The 24739-nt window shown below is 35.8% G+C and overlaps 2 protein-coding genes across 4 annotated transcripts in view; one reads left to right on the forward strand and one right to left on the reverse strand.

The window, feature by feature from the left end:
- Window positions 1-24739, forward strand: part of LOC138709638 (facilitated trehalose transporter Tret1-2 homolog) — a 614214-nt gene that overhangs the window by 54748 nt on the left and 534727 nt on the right. The window lies entirely within an intron of this gene.
- Window positions 3293-24739, reverse strand: part of LOC138708577 (ionotropic receptor 75a-like) — a 41281-nt gene continuing 19834 nt past the window's right edge. The window contains exons 4-7 of the mRNA XM_069838694.1: window positions 24205-24329; window positions 20933-21106; window positions 15664-15908; window positions 3293-3519 (exon numbers count right to left, since the gene is read on the reverse strand). Coding sequence (XP_069694795.1) covers window positions 3293-3519; window positions 15664-15908; window positions 20933-21106; window positions 24205-24329 — 771 coding nt within the window. The remainder of the gene's footprint in view (window positions 3520-15663; window positions 15909-20932; window positions 21107-24204; window positions 24330-24739) is intronic.

Consider the following 24739-nt stretch of genomic DNA (forward strand, 5'->3'; position numbering starts at 1 on the left):
TCTGTCTACGAGGGTTGGGACATAAGTCATGGCAATTTTTTTTTTCAAAGGTAAGGGTTGGTATCACAAAATGTCATATGTCGCACGGAAGCCCTGTAGTGTTAGTGTGTGTGTGTGTGTGCACAACACAAGCTGGCTCTATAATAGAACAGAGAGTAATGTTAAATCAGTTGCGGCGCCGTGCAGGATGGACGTAACCCGTGTTGAACAACGCTCGTTTATCAAAATAGCCGTTCTCTGTGAGAGGAATGCCAGAGAAAGCCACAGAGAGTTAGTAGAAGCTGTCGGGAATAATGCCCTTCCATACCGGACAGTCGCAAGGTGGATAGCTACTTTGAGGGCCTTTAGAACCGGTATGTGAGCTGTAATGATTCTGGCACAGGACCCTGTAATGTTACGGCAATGACCGTAATAAACATGAGGAGCAAAATGTTGGCGTGTTGTTAAATGTCCGTACATTTCGTCCATTCCTTGTCCTTTCATCTGTATATTTCGCATTTTCACCCACACTCGAATTCTCACAAAAAAAGTTAATAATTGATTAAATGGCGATCTTACTCGTGTTAATTATGTAAGCATGTGCGGCTTACAGCTGTTTCGGTACTATTCGACACCATCCTCAGAGCCTACTAGATCTCTCTGCGCTATCTCAACTTCGCTGCCTGTTGTGTGGGTGCGTTCATGTGATGAAGAGTTGTGTCAAATAGTGTGTGTGTTCTGAAATTGATCTGTGTGTTGAGAATTTGATCAGGGTGTGTTTTAGTGTGTCTGTATATTTCATATTGTTCTAGTGTGTTGAGTTTTTGGTTTTTGGGTTGTATGTATAGGATTTATATGTCTGTATTTATGTTATTGTATGTGTGGCTAGCATTAGTTATGTGTTCGGCATATGTAGATGTATTGTGTCCTCTGGTTATTGCTTTAATGTGTTCTTTGTATTGTGTTTGGAATGATCTGCCTGTCTGTCCAATGTAGAAACTGTCGCAACTATTGCATGTGAGTTTGTATACGCCTGTGTGGTTGTATTTATTTGTTAGTGTTGTTTGTGTGTTGAGATATCTTTGTAGTGTGTTTTCTGTTCTGTATGCTATGTTGTATTTCTGTTTTCTGAATGAGGATGCGATCTTGTGTGTGTTTTTGTGCTAACCACACATACAATAACATAAATACAGACATGGAAATCCTTCACATACAACCCAAAAACCAAAAACTCAACATATTAGAACAATATGATATATACAGACACACCAAAACACACCCTGATTAAATCCTCAACACACAGACCAATTTCAGAACACACACACTATTTGACACCACATTTCAACACTTTTCAACAATCGAACGCACCCACACAACAGGCCAGTGGCTGATACTTTTTTTTTTTAAATAATTGATTAAATGGCGATCTTACTCGTGTTAATTATGTAAGTATGTGTGGCTTACAGCTGTTTCGGTGTTACTTGACACCATCCTCAGAGCCTACTAGATCTCGGCGCTATCTCAACTTCTCTGCCTGTTGTGTGAGTGCGTTCGTGTGATGAAGAGTTGTGTCAAATAGTGTGTGTGTTCTGAAATTGATCTGTGTGTTGAGAATTTGATCAGGGTGTGTTTTAGTGTGTCTGTATATTTCGTATTGTTCTAGTGTGTTGAGTTTTTGGTCCTTGGGTTGTATGTGTAGGATTTCCATGTCTGTATTTATGTTATTGTATGTATGGTTAGCATTAGTTATGTGTTCAGCACATGTAGATGTATTGTGTCCTCTGGTTATTGCTTTAATGCAGTGGTTGCCAAACAGCACGAAATTGTGACGTAATAGAAATACAACCCGCATACCACTGTCGCAGGGAGCGGGGTGGAGTAGGTATCTCCTCAGGTAATGCAGTGAATAACAGTGCGAGACGGACTGTGATTAAAAAAACAAAAACAATATAATATTCTTCTACTTATTAACTACACACACTTTTTTCCATGTTATCTTTTATCCTGCTATTCATTATTTTTGTATTATTAATAAAATAAAATATATTTTCTTATTTATCATAAAAAGAACGTGTGCTTCACATCAGCAGATATTTGAAATTAGAAAAACCTACCAGGCTGATCACGAAGTCGTAAATTACACTACACACTTCAAAAAAAACATCGAAGTATTCTACCCCGATGAAGACCTAGAAGCCGATAATTTTTAATTGTTTGTTTATTAATGAAATATTCAAATTACACTACATACGTCGGAAAAAAAAAGTCGAAGTATTTTCCCCGATTAGGACATAGAAGCCGATACTTTTTATTTTTGGTTTATTAATAAAATATTCAATTTACAGGTAAGGGCGTGGTAGTCTTTATATCAAGAAGAATAATGACAACATACATTGTTCTTTTATACTTCATTCAAAATTTTACAACAAATTAAGTACCTCATATTTTTTCCATCTGCACAAAAGAAATATTTTTGCTCCCATGCTCCTTAAAATTAAGTTTTTACATATTATCTGTTTTCTGTTTTGAAAAAGACATCGAAACATAATATTATCCTACACACTTGTAACATAACATGTGTACGTCCGCTGCTGATAAATGTCTTGTCTTATATCGAAGTGAAGGCTGTAAACAGAGGGTGGGGGTATGATGCCATGGTTACGCTTGAGTGGAGACAGGGGCATGTCTCGCGACACAGCTTTTGGCGATCACTGCTTTAATGTGTTCTTTGTATCGAGTTTGGAACGATCTGCCTGTCTGTCCAATGTAGAAACTGTCGCAACTATTGCATGTGAGTTTGTATACGCCTGTGTGGTTGTACTTATTTGTTTGTGTGTTGAGATGTCTTTGTAGTGTGTTTTCTTTTCTGTAAGCTATTGTATTTCTGTTTTCTGAATGAGGATGCGATCTTGTGTGTGTTTTTGTTTCCGTATGTTAGTGTGATGTATTTCTTGTGTTTGTGTTGTGTTTTGTGTGTTTTTGTGTTTGTTGAGTTTTTGTTTTTTCTTCCTTATGATGTTGTCTATTATGTTTGGGTTGTAACCATGCTTACATAATTAAGACGAGTAAGATCGCCATTTAATCAATGATTTATATTCAAGTGTTAAAAGTAATGTACGAAAGATTCAACATGGAAAAAATAGTTGCCATGAATTATGCCCCAACCCTCGTATTATTTGAATGCTTCTATTGATGGAGACGGCCTCTTGACACGGGTTTCTTTCCTTCCATTGGGGCACAACCAACCCTGGGTAGATGTTACCTCATGCTGTCGGGTCCATAACAGACGTGGCCGTGGAGAAATATCTAATAGCTATAATGTAATTACGGCAAAGAGTCCAACGCTGTAAGAGATGTCCTCTGCGGCGAATTGCAGAGAGCTCTCTATGAGGTCGCGAGCAGTGCGAATTGTCTTCTGAGGTGTACTGAGGAGAGAGGATACGAGGCTGGCAGAGTAGCTAGTGTTCACCATCACAGACAGCATGCATGCTGCCAACAGAGCTGTGCGCCAGGCTATCCACTTCGAATCCAGCGTTGTTCCTGCAGTACAGAAAAACAGGGACATCATTTTATTTTTACTTCAACTTTTATTGTACCTGAGTTTTTGAATGTACTTCACTCCCACCCCTTCTACTAACGAAGTTCCAACTGTCCTCCACACAGAACCAAGGCCGCAGTACCGAGTTAGTGATTGTAGTAGGCTACGTTTCAGAAATATGTTCGCGTTCTCCAGTGACGAAAACTTTCAATATTGAATCATATTTTCGCACATGTACTGTCGTCCGTTTGCCTTCGTCGCATCCCGATTTCCCCCACCAGCTTCTGCTCGTTCCACTGTAAAGACTAGTGGCTCTTTTCTGAAAACATTCATTTCTGTTAGGAATTAATTGAACGTCTGCGTAATATTATGCAACTGTTTAAAATAACTTAAATAAAAGGGCCTCGTTAAGTAATTAACTATCACGTGATCCCCCCTTTCTACCATCCTGCGACATAACCACTTGGACGGACAGTAGATAACATATCTGAGTAATTTTATCTGTGCGGGTCGGGCAGAAGTGAAGATTGAATTTACAGTATGTAAGGTACTCTTTTATAGAGTAGGTACAGAATTATTTCAACATGAGTTACTAAGTATGAAGGACAAAACCGGTAATTGGAATTAGGTACAATAGTCTATAGTGCGATAATAGGCACAAAAGAACTGAGGCCTGTATCGAAATGAACGGCCACCATTTTCAAAAATGTGTTTAAATATCCATATTATGATTATTTTTCATTTTAACTTCATTCTTTATATCGTACACTAATGTGCTGTAGACAATATAGGCCTAATATATACTGCATAATGAATTCAGTGAGTAAAAACACTCATTGTTAATACTGTACTGTATTTTGATTAAACAAAACCTAATGAAAATTATCAAACTCAAAATCGCGATATTTCCTACTTTACGTAAATGAGCTACTTTTCTTCCCTCCTGTACCTAGTAAAGTGATTTGTTTGTATTTTACGCCAGTATCATCGAACTCCAGTCGTGGAAGGAGGTAGCAAACGGTGTTTCCGGGTCTTAATCATTAATCCAAAGGTATAGCCGGGTTAATATTAAAAATGTTAGTAAAAATAAAATGATGTCCCTGTATGATTTAGCACTTTCAGTTCGGAGCTATGTAAGTATCTGCGTTACAGACTGCCGAAGCTGTGGATGTTGGGATTTAACTCTTACAAATCTCTGGCTTACTTCAAAAAACCTCGTAAGTGCGTTTGAGGAAAATGTACAGGAGAGCAAAATAACTTTATTCTTTTTATACACTGGTGTATAAAGAAATTATTTAAATCAAAACAAGATAAATAACCTAAAAAGTTGGCGACACAACATTCAGACATGTCAGGTCCAATATGATTCATAGCAGTATATTTCGCTTTCTGGGTCCCTATCACCACGGCATGGCACATCCTCAGGTTGCGGATAGAGGAGACGGCCTCCAGATATGGAGGGTAGCTGTGAACGTATTGAATAAGCAGTCGCGGACAGCCGATGAGGGGTGGTCCTCCAGCTTGGGGATTAGGCGAAAGGCTAAAAAACCCATCACCGTAAGAAAGAGTCCGTTACGAAATCCCAACATAAGAACCGGAGGAAAAAAGACCTTTGGGGAGGCCGAGACGTAAATGGGAGGATAATGTTAAAATGGATTTGAGGGAGGTGGGATATGATGGTAGAGACTGGATTAATCTTGCTCAGGATAGGGACCGATGGTGGGCTTATGTGAGGGCGGCAATGAATCTCTGAATTCTCTAAAAACCATTTGTAATAAGTAAGATTTCGTCGATCGTAAATTTGTAATACAACAATTTCAATAATTGTAGGCTGTGACATCATTTTTAGATATTTTTGAGTCGAATATAATAATTACAATGCATATTTTCTCCACTGTGTGTGTCTTCAGATTTAACAACAGGGAAGCAGGAGATTACTTTTGTGCGAGATCGTGCGTATTTGTTTGGTTTCAGCACAAAACCAATCCGCGGAAAGTCTAAAATTCCACATTCAGTATTCCCAACCTAAGACACAACAATTTCCCTCTTCTTACCGCTTAAGTGACATATTGATTTTACTGCTTTAGGCTTTTAACATATTATTTTTAGAGACGTTCAATACAGTAATAATTATAAATTGGAAACTTACCACTGCAATTTCACCTAAATTGCACTGTTAATTATTGTTTTTAAATATTTGCAAAAATTAAGTAAACTCTACAACTCCACTAAAGTTACTGGATTCCTGATGCAAGTAACATTAAGGAAGCCGTGAAAAAATCAACAAGATTCCAGATGCCGATGTTATTACTGCAATATGTTATATAAATAATATTGTTAAAATATTAAAATGAAAAATAAATCATTACATAACCTTACCGTTTGTTTTAAGTTCGCATTTATGGACTGGGGGGGGGGGGGGAAAGACATATATCACGGCCTGCTGGAGTATAGTCAACACAGAAAACATTTTAAAGCAACAATGTTGAAGATAGATATTTTTGTTTTACAAATTTGCCGTCATTGAACAGAAACCAAGATGGAGATTTCATTGCAACTAATTAGAAATTCCTCTTTCAGGTATGTAATAAACGATCTTCGCACAAAATAATGTACGATACTCGAGCGGTATGTTTTCTTTCAATTCTCGGAAATTAAAAAAGCTCAACTACGTTTCGCTTTTTCAAACTTTTCCTCGAACATGAAAACTTCAACATACCGCTCTTGTAACGCATATTGCTATAGAATGATGAGCGCAAGCTACCACATACCATTGTATTTTTTATTGAACGAATTTGAATATCTCCATGACCAATGTGCTACGAAGAGACAAATTGAATTATCGTGAATGATTCACTTCGGATGACACTGTTCGTTTCTCCGATGTCAATAAGGAAGCTGTGATGTTGAACGCGAATTATCCGTGACTTGGAATTGTCGCTCTTAATTGAATGGCTGCCTAGAATAACGTTGTAAGTCCGTTTTTGGCCAAACTGAGTTTTCGACTGAAAAATGTTATATCGCACATCTTGCACCATGTGCTGTCATCGTCTTGCTGATATTCACACTACTTCGAGAGCTGTAGTATTTTGATTGTGTTGCTGAGCTGAATAACGTTGTAACGCAAATAAAACGGCAGACAATCATACTTGTAGCGTGTTACATGGGTGGAGGTCAGTAGCGACCGGTGATCAAAATCCTCGGTGAGGCCAGATGCAACTAGGTTAAGTGCCTCCGATAGGAAATGTTTGTTTATGATATTAATTATTATTGTTGTTATATTATTAATATCATTATTACTGTATTATTATTATTATTATTATTATTATTATTATTATTATTACTGTTACTAGTCTATTCTTATTACTATGAATGAAAAATAATAATTTCACTCACCAAATAAGCTGTTATGCTCTGAGTTTCAGTGATTGTTTCAGTGTGATGAAGCATCCCATATTATGTGTTGAAATTCCCCTTTCTTTCTTTTCTTTTTATTTTTTTTCTTTGACAGCAACAAACAAGGCCAAGAGAAGTTTATTTTACATCACATTATCACATAACCATTTATGTTGTCCATACCAGAATGCAATAGAAACTCGCGTTTTAAGATTATGTGTCAGAAAAATTATCAGCGATGTCGTAGGTATCTCGGTAGTCTCTCTCTTTATTTAAAACTTCCTTTCTTTTAGTATTATTTCTTCTCGAAAAAGGACACTCTAACAATGAATTAACTGCACCAGCATTATTTCTCTCATTTGTTTCTGTTTATATTTTCCCGAAATACATAACAACATTGGCCCAGATTCACTATACTGTACTACGAAGTACAATAGTAGAACACCCTCGCTTATGTCATAAACTGAGACATAAGGGGAGAGAATCTCGAGTGGGCCTCTGCCTGCCAAAGAGCTGGAATTTTGTTATTTATCGCCTAGTTAGGAAGACAAGTCACCACTGCTATTCCCACCCCACTCTACCATTGAGGCCGGTCCATGGATGGGAGGAGTGAAACCTGACCAGGCCAGCCGAATTGTGCCTCAGCTACAACGTTTTAAGCGTAAACTCAAAGCCCGCGAAAGGACATGAAATGTATTAAGCCAGACCCGGCACGAACGATTCTGGCCTCAGGAACAAATTTTACTGCAAAACAGGTCTATATACATCACAAGCCAGACCCGGCACGAGCGATCCCGGCCTCAGGAACAAATTTTACTGCAAAACAGGTCTATATACATCAAAGTTTTCAAATGCTTCTACAGCGATATATGCTTCATTCAAATAACTAATACACTATATAAAAACACAAAATTTGATTTCAGTTAAGCCAAGTGACTGAGGCCCGGCCTCACTTGCCTCAGTCAATCAGTCGCCACTGGTGGAGGTTATTGCCAATGCAAGGCCAAGCAAACCATTTGAGGTTGTTCATATGCAACAAGAATACTTCAGGGATATAGGGCTAGCAGAGGAAACAATAAAGAAGGATCCAGACCTCAAGATAACAACAGCTGCCTGGTTTCAGTTCAGTTCTTACGATCCTACATAGGTTGGATAAAAAGTAATGGCAACACTCCTGTCACGTGACGATGGTGCGTTCGAGAGTTGCCAACTGTGTGGACATGAACAAGGACTGTTAGATGAGTTAGTGCAGCCAGCGGCGACAGTACTCTGTCAATCTACTGCAGTATGTAGAACGTTGACTTTCATAGGGATAGTGGGAGCGCCCTAAGACCACGTTTACAAAACTAGAGCAACGTTCCTGGCTCAAAATTGAAGTGACACGAGGTCGTAGTGCACAAGAATGTTTTCAGGGACTGCGTGAAGCATGTAGCGATGCAGCGTTGCCATATCGCCAGTGGCACGATGGGTTAAAGCGTTCCGGGAAAGCAGGGATGTGAAAGTGATGTTCATTGTGGCATATGACATTGATGGGGTAATACTGCACCACGCTGTACCTCCAAGGCAGACGGAAAACGCGGACTACTGGAACATCCACCGTACTCACCCGATATGATCCATGCGATTACGATCTTTTCACCAAAGTGAAAGAACCACTGCGAGGGATCCGGTACAATACCAGAGATGAACTTATCCGTGCTTTAGGGCGGCCAATGCGGAACAGCAACAAAGATGGACGCGCTGATGGTGTACGACGCCTTCCAAACATTTGGCAAAAGGTAATAAATAAGGGGGGCGACTATATAGAAGGTACGTAAATGTTGTACCCCTGTGAATAAAGCCATGTCAGAAATATCGAACTGTTGCCATTACTTTTTATCCAACCTTAGTTTGTCTCTGAAAATGAGGAAATTCCGTGATATATTCTTACCATGGACAGTGTAATCTCTAAAGAAAAGCAAGCATGCAGAAAATAAGACAGTAAATCATATTTCACACGATAACTTACTTCGTCTTTATCATGGCCGTATTCCAGTCACAAAAGAGAAACAAAATGATCTGATTGCAATGTCAAGTTTTCTTCCTCTTGGTCATGGTTATTCTGAATTCTACCATGGCCTAATAACAGAATAAATAAAAAAAAAATATTCTTGTGTGTGTAATATTGATATTGTATGCCTAAACATATAATCTAAGTTGTGTAATTTTTTTCAAGTTTTTACGACATCAATTTGTCTTTATTATTATTATTATTATTATTATTATTATTATTATTATTATTATTATTATTATTATTATTAAATGTACTCAAATGTGACAACCATAAAGAATCTACCAGGAAATATGGACAGTATTTAAGTTTCTTTGCTTTACAACGTTGTTCTTCTGGACTGACATACAACGTTTTTCTACTGTGAATGTTCAAAAAGTTGTGTTATTTGGAAGATGAAGACAATACATATAGGCCTATATAAATGGTGTGAATACTTACTGAAGTATTGATACAGATCTAATACTGTAATATTTTCTAATATTTAACAATGTTAGTATGGAATAAACATATTTTTTAATTTCCTGACAAACTGACTTACAACGTTATTCTAGGCAGCCATTCAATTGTCGGTAATCTCGTATTGCCTAATTTAATTTAAGAAGTAGCACATTGGCACACTGTAATCAGAGTAGGCCTACACATATTTGAAGTCTTGTGTGATTACTGCCTGTTGTACATAGCCTCGCCTCTTCCACTTTTGCTATGAAATTACATTTACCATTCACAAACCTTACATTTATATTTTTCTCTGAATTACGCCTGGCCGGAAGAAAAAAGAGGAAGCCATTACTACACATCAGTACAATATAATGGTACATCATTTTATCTATATTGCTTTAAGGGGAGAGGATGGTATTTTTTGGTGAAAAATGAGTAAATTAAAAAAATTCTTTAAAAAACTCTGTAATATTATGTGGAATGCATAGCATAACATTTTGTGGGTATTTGTGCCCATATCGGATGTTATGTCGCCATTTTTAAACTTCCTGCGTTTATTTTATTTTTATTAGGTTATTTTATGACGCTTTATCAACAGCTTAGGTTATTTAGCGTCTGAATGAGATGAAGGTGATAATGTCGGTGAAATGAGTCCGGGGTCCAACAACCAAAGTTACTGTCATTGCAAGTTATCTTGAACCTTACATCCCCTAAGTCTGTCTTTGGAACTGCTCGGTACGGCGTGTACTCATCAACGTAACGACACGGCAAGGATGCCCCTCCCTCGGGTAACGTGACTCTTTTCAAAAAACGTTGGTTCTTTTACTTTACGGCTCTCTACTGTAAAAGAACTTGGTTCAATACAGACATCAACTTCTCTCGATACTCCGGTTTTGAGAGGAGAACATAGTTTCGTAGCAAGCTTTAATTAACCTGTAATAAGCAGGGAACGGATTTATATGGACTAAAAATATATGAAATATGTAAATATATATGTAGTTATTTTTACCAAAATATGGAATTAAATATGGATTTTTACCAAAATATGGAATTAAATATGGACTTAAAATTATAAAAAAATGACTATGTACGTTAAATATTGGTACATTTTAATCAAACTAAACAAAAAATATAATGGACGTACCTTATCTTCCAATGTAGTTTCAACAAAACACAATTTTTATTGTCTGTTACCATAACAATAGGTTACAAACATTTCTTTCAAGTGCTGAAAAGTGAATCTTCTTCTATTGTCTCTGAGGATAGATTTATACTGACTAAAAGAGCGTTCGACGTCACAAGAAGTAACTGGTACATAATTCAATTTCACAATGTCTGCTGGGGATAAGTCCAAGTTAATCTTCACTGTTGATTCACCACTCATCACAGCAACAACCTTTTGTAGTTCTTCATATCCAGGGTTTTTTGAAAGTACAGTGTCCACCTTAGCTCTTACTGCATCTGCAACTTTACCTCTACCACGATTCAGTTGTTCCACAGTACTATTTATAATTTCAAAACTTTCAGATAGTGAAAGGTGCCTATTTTGGAGACTTTTGAGCGTTTTTATGATGCATGAAAATGTATGCTGAATGTGAGCTAAGTCATTCTTCACACTTATGTCACAGGTAACTGTTTTCGCAGTATCAATTGAGACTGCATCTTCAGAGTCCAATGCAAGGAGAACATTGTTAATAGAGTCTATATGTTCGGCATAATATTCAACTGCTTCTAGCCATGTACCCCATCTAGTTAAAATTGGCTTTGGTGGCAATGGAATTTCAGGGTACATTTCTTTCAACACGTTAACTCTACTGGGAGCTTTGAGAAATACTTTTTTCACTGATGAAATCAACAAATCTACTTTAGGGAAATTGTCTCTGACCACTTCTGCCACACGATGAAATGCATGCGCCACACAAGTAAAATGAGTCAATTTAGGATATACAACAGATAATGCTTGTCCAGCTTTGACCATATAAGGGGCAGCATCGCTAATAAAGAATAACACATTATCGTACATAATACCCTTTGGCCACAGGATACCCATAGCTTCGTTGAACAGTTTAACTATAGTTTTGTTATTGCACTTTTCTAGAACATCACAATGTAAAAGAATTCGTTCAGAATATTGTTCACTTAACAAACCGATAACTACATTACCAACAAGTCTACCTTCTTTGTCGGGAGTCTCATCAATGGAAACCCAAATTGAACTATCTTTAATTTCATCTCTTATCTTCTGTATTGTCTCATCGTAGATGGATGGAGCATACGCCTTCCTAAGTGTTGACTCATCCGGGATTGTATGTTGAGTATATTTTTCAAGGAATTCCCTGAAGACCTTATTCTTTAGTTTGTAGAGAGGAATATCAGCAGAGATGAGAGAACGGCACAGGTCGATGTTAAACTCAGATCTTACATTCGATGTTGTTGGTTGTGTTAAAAACAATTGTCTCTGCTTGGAATTTAGTTGTTTGTTGGCCTGATGTTTACTAGTTGTAATGTGTTGTTGCACCAGGAACTTTTGTGTAGATGATACTGCACACTGACACAAATTACAAAATAATATTTTATTGTCAGTTGATAAACCATCTTCTTTAAATTCTGAAATGTAACTTGTTAGTTTTGATTTTAAATTGACTGAATGACGTACTTTTGGCATATTTACCGTCTTTATAGTATGATTTACAAAACTGAACCTATGTGTACTCTGACTGGCATTTAACTGTTGAGCTGCACAACTGAAGTCTGTTAAAAATTTTAAATTAAATTAATACAGTTTTGTAACTTACTTTCCCATTGTTGATAGGACTGCTAATTTTCAAATAACTCTGATGTTAAAGGGATTACTGAACATGTGTTTAAATCTCTATTGTTGAAATGTATTTTTAAAAGTTAATGGAATTTTGTTTTGTTTTATTGTTAAACCTAATATAATATGGACTGTTTTATATGAAATATGGAAAATATATGGAAATTAACGAAAATATGTACTAAACTCTAAAATATGGAAAAATATGGAAAATAAAAGTAGGATTTTTCAACCCTACACATTGTGAAACATAAAGATAATGCAAAATATAAATTATATTAGCTTTATAAGTAAATATGTATTTACATATAAATCCTTTCCCTGGTAATAAGTAAGTATCTATATATATAATTTGAACTGGTAATGGAAATTACGGGAAAACGGCTGAACGGATTTTAATGAGTGGCCCCTCATTTTCATGCCTGGCATCCAAAGTTTTTCGGAAAAGTAGTAGTTTTCAGTGAAATGTCAATTTTCCTACATAATTTTCCTATTTTCCAAACTCCATCTGTTGTCAGTTTTCAGAACTAATTTTATCGAATCACGGCCGACTTCATTGAATTTCAGAACAAAACACACACTACAATAAACAATAGGCCATTACACGAAGGCCATGACCTGCAGGATTGCCGACATATTTAGAGCTCAATTCAATTTGTTATTAAAAACTGATTCTGCAGTGTATAATTTTCTGAGTACAGCTGTGTATTGGATATTCAAATCTACGAAACTTGAGGTGGTTTGATGACATTATTACCATTAGAAATTAAATATTATTACAGTTAATATCATGATGCGTCTATTTTTCATTAATTGTACATAATATTGATGCTATATTGATGACATGAAAGTGAAACGTTTTGAGGTTATGTACATAAATGTAGAGAATATCTTAATTTAGATCTTCATTTCTATAATTTACTGAGTGGCTGCTTATATATAACAACAAAACTTAAGTAAGATAATAATATTGTTATTAAAAACCAAATATTTTTATACTTATTAACCCAGTGGGGTTGGGTATTTTTCATATACTTAATGGCGGTGTAGTGTAGATATTGATATGTGTCATTGTCTTCAGTATTGGCTCGAGAGGGCGCAAAAATTACAGTTCCTAAGGAAAGATAAAAAGGTGTTACTTACTGATGAAATAATAGTCCTAGAAAATTTTGTAGTCTCCAGATCATTTCAGCAAGATCTCTTAGTAGGATAAAATGATTTTACGCTCTACATTTCAAGTTATACATGCAGCAGCTATATGAAAATGCTATTGTTCGAAGGCTTAGCAAACTTGACATTTTTTTTAACTTTTGCCTACAATCCACAATGACCTGAAATAGCTACTGCTATCGTCCTGACATTGATACTTGCGTTTTTGCGTTGAAACTCAAAAACTAAAGTTGGATAGGTTCAAGAAAAAGTATTTGGCCTAAAAAAATCCATTCAGAGCGAGTATGTTTCATTATTATGGAAGCAAATAACTATCAAAAAGACAACTATTCTTCATTGAAAACAAATCTGAAAAATTTTTATTTGAAACGTCTAAGAACTTAGTTTGCAGCAGCGTTTGCTGCACAAGCCACTAGTTTAAAATATAATCGTGTGTACACTCCTCTCTCATCCGGGTTGAGGACCGGCAATGGAGGAGTTACTACAGCTACTTCTATACATTGTATAGGCCTGCATGACTTACACCTTCAGCGAATATGCACATATTCTTATAACAATATTTTACAGGCTTATTATTTGAATTTACATTAATTTACAATTATACACAATCCATATCCCTATCATTGCTGCCATCATCGCTTGTTCCAAAATTAACTATTTCGTCAATGGCATCATCCATTCGGAATTATCTTCTTAATCGTAGGTACTACTTTCTGAACACGATAGAATTCTTCGATTGTATCCCGAATAACATGTTGATCGAAGTCGTCCACTTCAACTTTACACAAGTCTAATTCTGTAATGAAATAATATGTTTAGTAGAACTATAAGAAAATAACTTGCAACAATAATTCATTATGTCGCTCTCAATACACACACTATTGTACATAACTATTATAGCAATAATTTCTAAACATTACATACCTATTCTTTCCCGGAGTAGTGTGAGGTTCATTCGGTTTTAATTCAATATTATTTTTAATTCTCTTCACGGAACTAATACTTTTGCCAGAGTATTTAGCCGCTTTCTCATATTCCTTAGCATGAGGTTCCAACAATTATTTGTTTAATTTTTCCTCCTCGCAATGCTTAATTTTATTATATTTGCGATTATTTCTCTTTCTCCGCTATGGATAACAGCGTTACTTTTCCTCCGCGGTGGTGTGATTTCACCATAATTACTACCCTGTGGTTGCTGCTCCATGGTAACACTACTGGTACGCAGTGAAGGAAATAGTACTATGTTTCTTGACAAGAGATTATGCTGCGGAGCATGCGCAAACAACTCAGTTGGCTCCACCCACGTTACGCGCTTCCTTCCCTCTGCCCCTCTGTCCCCGCTCAGAAGGTTCAAGATAACTTGCAATATCAGTACCCAGCATTTGCTCATATTGAGTTGAGTGAAAACCCGGAAAAAACCTCAACCAGGTAACTTGCCCTGACCGGGAATCGAACCCGGGCCACCTGGTTTCGCGGCTAGACGCTCTAACCGTTACTCCACAGGTGTGGACACTTCCTGCGTTATGGATTTTTAAATCACTCGCCAACTTTCATTGTTGTTTCCGGTAAATTATACTTTCGAAACAATTTTTTTTTCTTTAAAATACACTTTGATATGTGTGGAATGCATTACATAACATTTTGTCGGTATTTGTGCCCTTATCGCATGTTGAGACATCATTTTTAAACTTCCTGCGATATCGATTTTTAAATCACACGCCCGCTTTTATCGGTTTCCAGTAACTTCATTTTTTTGCTACATTGCCAGACAAAAATGGATATAATTTCTGAACTATTAAAGATACAAGCATGAAATCTAGAACACACTTCTTTAGACTATTAGGAAACTTTTCTCTGTAACAGAATTTTGTTAATTGATTTCATTTAAAAAATGCGTCCGTTTGTTTGCAAGAAAGGAAATCAGAAAATTGTTATTAAATTTTAATTGTTTATTTTACAAACGTAGGGAATAATATCAAAATTCTGTTACAGACAGTTTGTAGAACATGCTTTTGCAAATACATTGCAAAAACCTGTTTGAATCTATCTTTAAAAACGGTTTAGATATATCGGTTTTAGTACAATCCTGCATTGGGTATATTTTTTTCAAATTTAGGCCCCCAAATAATTTTTTTTTTTCAAAATATTTATATTTGGTTGAGTTGCCACATCTATGAGCTCTCTACATACAAAAAATTAATATTTTACACCAAATAGGAAAAAAGTTTAAAAAAATACCATCCTCTCCCCTTAATAAGCACGGACGTACAGTACCTTGCTCACTGATGGCGCCGATGATGATCATGAGCGAGTCGCTCCAGGAGCGCACCGTGTCTTCGTCGTGGCTTTTTGGTATGAAATCGAACGTGGTGGTCTCCACCCACGAGATGAAGCGGATGGACACGATCACGACCAGCCACATCCCTGCACTTGATATCCACACGTCCATGTCGAAAGGCATTAGAAGGACCCCCCCGTATGAGCCCGTTACAGACGGGTGCCGGAACATGGCGAGGCTCCTAGTGGGTGAAAATAGTTCTGGGTTTATTGCTAGAATGTAACTCCTAATATTAATTGATAGTCAAGTACGCCACCGTCAGTAGTTCATAGATAGGTAGGGCAGTAGGGGGCACAGTGAGACACAAAATATTAAGACATATTATGCAAGTGATAATTCAAGTATTTTTAAAATCAAGTGCAATAGAAATAGATATTAAAGCATGGAATATAATAATACATAAACAAAAAATGTTAATAGATGAAGGACATAATATACAATACGTGTTTGTCAAAAAAAATGCAAATGTCTCACTGATACCATTCAGGAGGGTACAGTGAGACACCACAGTGTCTATTAACGGACATTGAAATGATTTACATTTATTTCAGAAGAAAGGAAAGCTTGCTGTCTCTTTATCTTGACATGTTCTGTAGGCTTATTTAGAATCATTTTGATGTCTGACTTCGAAACCATTGAGACATCTGGAACATTTGGAAAAGTGTATTTTCCATGACATTTCAAACTTTTGCGAAAAAATGAAATGAATTTTTGGTGACAGCAAAGCTTATAATTATAAGAATTTAATGTAATTCTTTATTATTTTTTTTAAATTTTCTTAAATTTTGTGAATATTTTTTTATTTATGAAACCATTAAAATGTAATGTATCCATTATTTTAAGCTACAGTTCCTAAATTCGTTACTAGTATGTTAATTTTTAATGTTAGTTACTGGTAAATGTAATATAATTACAGTTTGTTTTTGTAAATCATTGGTACAAGGAAACAGTGAGACGTCTCAGTGTACCCTTCAATGGCATGTCTCACTGTTCCCTTTACGCATAGTTCATTTAAAAATGACGCCATCACTTCAAAATTCAAAAAAGAAAGACGAAACTTTGCCAAACATAATCTCAAATGCCATAGTATTAGCTAACAAAACATTCATATTTATATCTCATTTGTATATCCAATATAACCTTCATTAAACACAAGCCAAAATTTTACTTCTAGAGTGAAAAATTACGAATTATTTTTTCATCACTCACCTTTATAATTAGAATCAAATCGAGTATGAAAATACTGTTGCTTTACTCATGCAACATACAACTCCACTGTTACCTACATCTCAGCATTAAAATTTACCATCTAATAAAAAATGTCTCACTGTACCCACTTCTCCCCTACTGCATTTTACAGAATGCTAACTTATGCAGTATCTTCTGTTACACTAGTTAAAATGAGATTGTTAGATTAACTAAGATTGAAGTTTAGATTAGCGTTTAGATTGCATTATCTTTTGTGGGGTAATATCCAACAATCTTGTAACCTAGTACATCAGCACGGACATTGTCGTCTGCATTTCTGACGTCATTCAGTCTGCGCGTAACTTGTGAGGTTCAGATCTGTCTTCGGATAGTTGACTAAACAACAATATTGTAACAAGAAAGAGAATGAATTTCCAATTCGGAATTACCAGTGAGACAGATTGTATAAAGTACTTACATTAACCGAAAAGGTGCAAGAACGCTATTTTCGTTGCCAGTAAGTCGGGAACTGTTGAGTGTAGTACAATTTCGAGTTGTTATATTTCATTATATACAGTCTAATTAACTTCCATCCACAACTAAGTTATCAAAATTGTTGCATGTCTTTACCTTGTCAGATTCATTAATTTGACTCACTGTGTCCATTGCGCAGAGTCAAATGTTAACCTAAGTAAACTGATTGGCTTAATCACCTTCAAATCCTCAGGAGAGAAATAACACTTCCTAGGACATATATATCTCATTGCAATTGGAGACATTTGGTTATCAATCAATCTTCTTAATGTATCCAGCTGTTTGCTGACAACATAAAGTCCACTGTAGTCTATTCAGTTCTTGTTTTTCATGAGAAATGAGGGGTATTTTGATCAGTGTTCATTATAGATGCCTGTTGCTAGTAGCCAGAGTTGGGGTGTAGTCAATATATACTGCAGGGCTGTGTCTTCTGCAACTGGTACTGATGATTTTAATTTACGTCTTTTGTGGTTTATGGTGGACAGTATAGATGAATGTGTTCCAGATCTTCATCATGATTATCACACCACAGGCAAGTAGGATTATCAGAAATGTGAAATCGGTGTAGGTACAATTGAGTGACAATATGACCTGTTCTGGCTCTTGTTAAAAATGTTTGAACATGTCTGGGCAAGTTTTTGTACATTTCCAGGTCATTTGGTTTCTTTTGTACAGACTGTAAAATTTTTCCTTTGTCAGAAGAGAGCCAATTGTTGATCCATAGGTTTGTACTGAAGCAAAAGCATTGGATAGAGATATCACTTGAAGAGGTCTTGGTTGCAAATATGTTGCCTGTTTTGCAATATTATCGACTTTCTCGTTTCTAGGTATACCACAATGACTAGGCATCCATTGAAATGTTATTTCCTTTTGGAGTCCTATTAGTTTACTTAGTTGTTTCTGAATTGGAATAATTCTATGTGCATATAGGTTTGGTACATATTTAATTATCTTAATATATAAAATTGAATGTGGGTATGTATGTATGTATGTTCTCTATACAAATCTATACGCTTTGACCGATATGTGCCAAAGTTTGCACATTTAACCTCCATAACCAGGAGAAGAACATAGGCTACATTAAAATTGTGCAAATGGAAGTTAAATTAATTAAAATTATAAAAAATAAAAATAAATAAATCAAATATTCATGTATAATATTAAAATGCAAAATCTTCTACAGTCAATTATTTTTTATTATTGTCTGTTGTATTCAACATAGACTTTCACGAGGCCGTGGAAATATTAATACGAAATTAAATTACATTGTTGTTACACATCATGAAGGCTAAAACTAGATAATTCATGCAATAAGTACCGGCATCTTTACGCAGTCCAGGACCGTATTATGAATTCCTCGATGCAGTTTTGTAAATAGTGAGCAGACTGTTTTATACAACTGGATTCTAGAATTCTTTCAAACTACAAGAATTGCTACCACATAATTTACTTAATATTGAATAACCAATAGTACTATTGCGAAATATTGACCCCACCAAAATTATGCACGAATAAGAATTGGTGTGAAAAACTCATACGAAACGTAATAGAATTGGCAGTATTAACTACAAAAATAAAAGGAGATGTTTTTATTCCACGTATTGCTAGGATACTCATTCAATTTTAAGCAACCGCATTTTCAGTGCCACTAGCATTTGTAATGGCCATATTAAAATGAAGCTCAAGGACAGTCCTTCAAAGTTGCTGACATAAACTAAAAAATTGCGTGTTTTTCACATCCTCAACTATATTTCGTACAAAGAAGTCAAAAAAAAAAAAAAGATTTTACACACATCAATCAATATGCAATTCAATTATACTTTTATCATGTTGATAATGTAGTATGTGAATGTACGTACATAAGCCCACTGAAAATAACACTGTATTAATTCTTAAATATTGTTGTTCACGTCCGAAAATGTGTTGCTGCGAAATTATATCTGTATAATCACGTTGCAAATTTAGTATGTTAAGCGTTGTGGAAATCAAAATCTCTTAATTTCTAAAATACCGGTAGGCCTATAAGTTTCTCAGAATATTAGTCTTTATGTTAAAAAACGACATTGCGAGTTTATATTGTGTCTGTATTCTGTGTATAAAATTAGAATTAATATAATATGTTCTGAATTTATGAGCTATAGTTTCAAGTTATATAAAAAAAGCTGGGTATGATATAAGTGGGTGTACAGCGGTCAAGAGGTAAAAAATCTTCCAATATAAATTAAATTATATATATATATATATATATATATATTGATTCGATGCTGAAACTGATCAGAAAGAGGTGAAAGAATTATATTTTCGTTGGGTTTTACTTTGTTTATAGTTCGATTTTTCTGTTACTTTATTTGTATTTCTGGCGGTGCGGAAGAGAAGGCATAATGAGCTTTACTACATCAGAATAAATAAATAAAACAAATAAATAAATAACAACAAATAAATAAAAAAATAAATATATAAATTTAAAACAACAGTTTAACGTCAGGCACATGATGAAATGTTTTCTTTTCGGTGCCTCATTTACAACCCTGAGTTAACCCTGGCAGACATTTGGCTAAAGAGTTCATTAATTCATGTAAGTGACGTTAAGTAAAGATTCATCTTTATGGGCGAGGAAAGCTTAGTAAAGACAATTCGTTTTGGTTGTCTATAGTTAGGTTTCCGAGATTTCCGAAAATTTAATAACCAGTTTAATTAAAAATAGAAGCAGGAAGGAAATCCCGGGCAACGCCGGGTGCTTTCAGCTAGTATTAAATATAGCCCCCTTGGAGTCGGTAAGTATGCAAATAGATTTTTCAGAAATTTGAATAGCACACTGAAGAGCAGCATCAATAGCTAGCAATTCAGTGTCAAGACTGGAGGAGGATGAACATGGTATGACATAACTTTCTTGATATTTTGGAATGTAATATCCTGCTCCTGATGTCCCATTATTAGGATTTAGAGATCCATCTGTATAAATTTGAAGGTGATCCTTATATGTGCTGCAGAGTAGTTCCATGGCATCTAACTTAAGAATGTATGGAGGATCATTTTTGGAATGATTTCCTGGAATTTGTATGCTATATTCTGGAATCACCCATTTCCATGGAGGAATTTCGTTCACAACTGGAGTTTTAGCAATGAGTGTGTCTGTGATATAGATTGGTATTTCTTCTTTTTTATTTTATAGAAATTACACGGGATATCATGTGATAGTTTGAACATCTGAGATCTGGATGAGGCTTGCAATTTTAAATGTATTTTTAGATCCTTTTGTAACATATAGTGTCTGAGTGGTTGAATATTAGGCTAAATTTAATTTCTAGGGCAACAGTTGATGTGGTTTTTGGTACTCCTAGGCATAATCTTAAGGCTGAGTTTTGAAGAACAGAACTGTGGTAGCTTTATTTTGCCTGACAGAATTAAGGCCATAAGGCCTTTTCTTCCACTCAGCGTACAGGACAATGCCCTAATTACTTGAACTAGGCCTGGCATACTCACGTGAATTTCCAAGTCCGTGCGTTGATGTAATCCATGCAAGTGTATCGAGCTGCGTTTATGAAAAGAGCAGACACGCTGAGGTCAACCTCGTGGTTCTTCAGCATCAGTGTCACGCCTTCCAGCTTGCCGTTTTCAACAACATATCCAAATAAGCCGGTGGGTTTGATAATCACCCTGGAAATATGGTTGGATTCAATTTGTTGCCATTCAGTAATTACTATACATTACAAAACACACTGTTGATAGCTATATTAGTAAGTTTGAATGTCATATGTGAAGTTATGAGATAAATCTTGTAAATTGATAGTAAAACAAAATGAGACGTTAAAATATGGTTAGACTTTCTCGGTATTGTCACATGAAACGAGACTTAACACGTTTTTAGACCGTATTACAGATGCAAACAAAAAATGTGGACCCTACGTAACGTCATCACCTGGGAAAGCAAGTAATGGAAAACCTGTTGGACTCTTTCTCGGGAGGAAATGAAACGCAGAATAAATATGGGAAATGCCTGTTATTATTCGGTTGAGAAGCTTTTGTCATCTAGTCTGCTGTCAAAAATTCTGAAAGTTAGAATTTATAAAACAGTTATATTACCGGTTGTTCTTTATGGTTGTGAAACTTGGACTCTCACTTTGAGAGAGGAACAGAGATTGAGGGTTTTTGAGAATAAGGTTCTTAGGAAAATATTTGGGGCTAAGAGGGATGAAGTTACAGAAGAATGGAGAAAGTTACACAACACAGAACTGCACGCATTGTATTCTTCACCTGACATAATTAGGAGCATTAAATCCAGACGTTTGAGATGGGCAGGGCATGTAGCACGCATGGGCGAATCCATAAATGCATATAGAGTGTTAGTTGGGAGGTCGGAAGGGAAAAGACCTTTGGGGAGACCGAGACGTAGATGGGAAGATAATATTAAAATGGATTTGAGGGAGGTGGGATATGATGGTAGAGACTGGATAATCTTGCTCAGGATAGGGACCAATGGCGGGCTTATGTGAGGGCGGCAATGAACCTCCGGGTTCCTTAAAAGCCAGTAAGTTAGACTCTTTACCTAGAGCAATTTTTATCTTCTTGGACTTTCTCTTGGTAACGGATACAGCAGATAGATTTCTCCTTCCTTGTGTTCCCTGATGACGAAAATGTTATTTAAGTCCGAATTGTTAGATGCTTTTGCATCTGGGACAATTAAAAATACAAAAGAATCACACGAATGAAGTGTTAGATTTTTTCATAGACATAGTTTGAGAATTTGTAGTATTCGTTGTGCCGAATAGAGTTAATTTTCTGACATTAACGGTACATGTATTTGAGGAAATGTTCGGGTAAATTCTAGTCAAAGCGAATTCTGTTGAATTTAATTTAATTTTATTCTTCGAAAATGAGGCCTTTGGCATCTCTCATATTCCCAAATCCCGTGAAGTCACATCTAATGTAACTCGCTAAAGACGCGATTCGCTATTGTAACCTCTACTGCCAATTTAATCTACGTCAGCGTTTCTCAAACTTTTTTGAAGTGCTGACCACTTTTTAAAGTCAGAACAGTTCCGCGGACCACCTTACTCTTATTCCCTTCGAAAGTAAATTGATCATTTTCGTAGCATATTTTAATACCAATAAGCCTATATTTATATTTTAAAATTGAATTAAGGTGGTCCCTGGCTGGGTTACAGGCGCGGCGCCAGATGTGCAGGGAAAAGATGTCGAGAAACACCACTTGTATAGTGCTTTAATCCCTCTTTTGTTGCTGAGAGTAGAGTGGGAAGTCGATAGACGTGTAGGGTAATACATTTCATAAAATGCCATGTGTCATTTCCAAACTCTGAGATTTTAAGCTACGGTATAGTGTGATACGCAATTCGTTTGAATTTTATTTTATCTTCTGTCTTTTTTGAAGGACCACAAGGACAGACATCGAGGACCACAGGTGGTCCGCGGACCATAGTTTGAGAAATGCTGATCTACGTAATTTAACTAAATTGCATATCGTTCATTTTTATCTTTGAGAGTTAGAGTCTTCTCTTTCTTATTATCAAGAAATTCTAGATGTTCACAGTTAATAAATATAATTCCTTCGCCATGTAGTTAGTGTGGTTCTTTTTTTTTGAACTAGTTATTTTACGACACTTTTTCAACTGCTGTGGTTATATAGCGTCTGAATGAGATGAAGGTGATGCCAGCGAAATAAGTCCAGGGTCCAACGCCGAAAGTTACCCAGCATTTGTTCTTATTGGATTGAGCGAAATCTCCGGAAAAAAACCTCAACCAGGTAACTTGTCCCTACCAGGATTTGAACCCGGGCATGATAACCGTTACTCCACAGCGGTGGACAAAATCACTTCTTGAGACAAGGATATAGTCATTACAGAGAAGACACTTTTGGTTCGTGTAGAAATACGGATGGATGGATGGATGGATGGATGGATGGATGGATGGATGGATGGATGGATGGATGGATAGATAGATAGATAGATATAGGTAGATAGATAGATAGATAGATAGATAGATAGATAGATAGATAGATAGATAGATAGATAGATAGATAGATAGATAGATAGATAGATAGATAGATAGATAGATAGATAGATAGATAGATAGATAGATAGATAGATAGATAGATAGATAGATAGATAGATAGATAGATAGATAGATAGATAGATAGATAGATAGATAGATAGATAGATAGATAGATAGATAGATAGATAGATAGATAGATAATATCTAGTTTTATCTAAGACAGTTCTATGACGTTTCAGTCACAATTGGTTTAGCTGGCCAAGACGGAAGACAAGAGTTGCTTTTAATTTAGTATGCTGCTAATTAAAAAATCGTCAAACTGAACTATACAAATGCTTCCATATTCATACATCGTAATATCATAACAATTGTTTTAATCTTCTCATTACAGTGCATTTCCTCTTTTTATTCATGTAGAGCTACGCATTAATTTTTTTGTTTAATCTGTGTTAAATAAAATTATGGCATAGATACAGCTTACTAAGCATTGAAGATTAAAAGCAACTTCGAATAAGATTTAGTCCTCGAAGATGTGCACATAAGGGAAAAGGAAATTATTTGCAATTGGTGTACATCTCTACGAAGAATGAGCAGTCACCAGTCATCATTTGTCATCGTTATCGTTAACTACTCCATATTCGTCATCGTTGTCATTAGATAGTGAACAACTTATAGCATTATCCCTTATTAAAATGGTTCGCATGCTCAGAAGATCAGTAAATTTTGTACTTCGTTGCGTTGCTTACGAGAAGTTGTAGGATTGCATGAGTAGCTGGAACACGCTGAAATGATACGTAGCCATTGCGTCCTTCATCCGGTTCTCTGGCTTGACCAGCTCTTCTTGCAGATTTTCTAGTGGTATGTTGTTCACCTGAAAAAGAAAATTTGTTTTTAGTTACTATATTAAATAAAGCTGAAATTGCCCGCATATTTTATACAGTACTAATTAAATATTTTGCGTATAGAATACTTGTCCTAATTAAATGTTGTTATATACGGTACTGTGTTTAGGATGTATGTCAGTGCTTGTAGCCTATGTCATAGGGACACAAACTGCTCCTTCCTCAGAATTCCTCGTAAATATACCGACGGGCCAGTTTAAAAAGGACACAACTGACATTTAAAATTCTGATAAAACTGAATTTTAAAGATACATGTTGCTGTGAAGATTCCAATTTACACACTCTAATTTGAAACTTGCAGTATGTACAGTGTATAAATCATCATTAACAGAATTTGGAGTAATTTAAATGATCCTTGGATTTTTCACAGCAACATAAA

Source organism: Periplaneta americana, chromosome 11 (assembly GCF_040183065.1).
Source record: "Periplaneta americana isolate PAMFEO1 chromosome 11, P.americana_PAMFEO1_priV1, whole genome shotgun sequence".
In the NCBI taxonomy this organism is placed as follows: Eukaryota; Metazoa; Arthropoda; class Insecta; order Blattodea; family Blattidae; genus Periplaneta; species Periplaneta americana.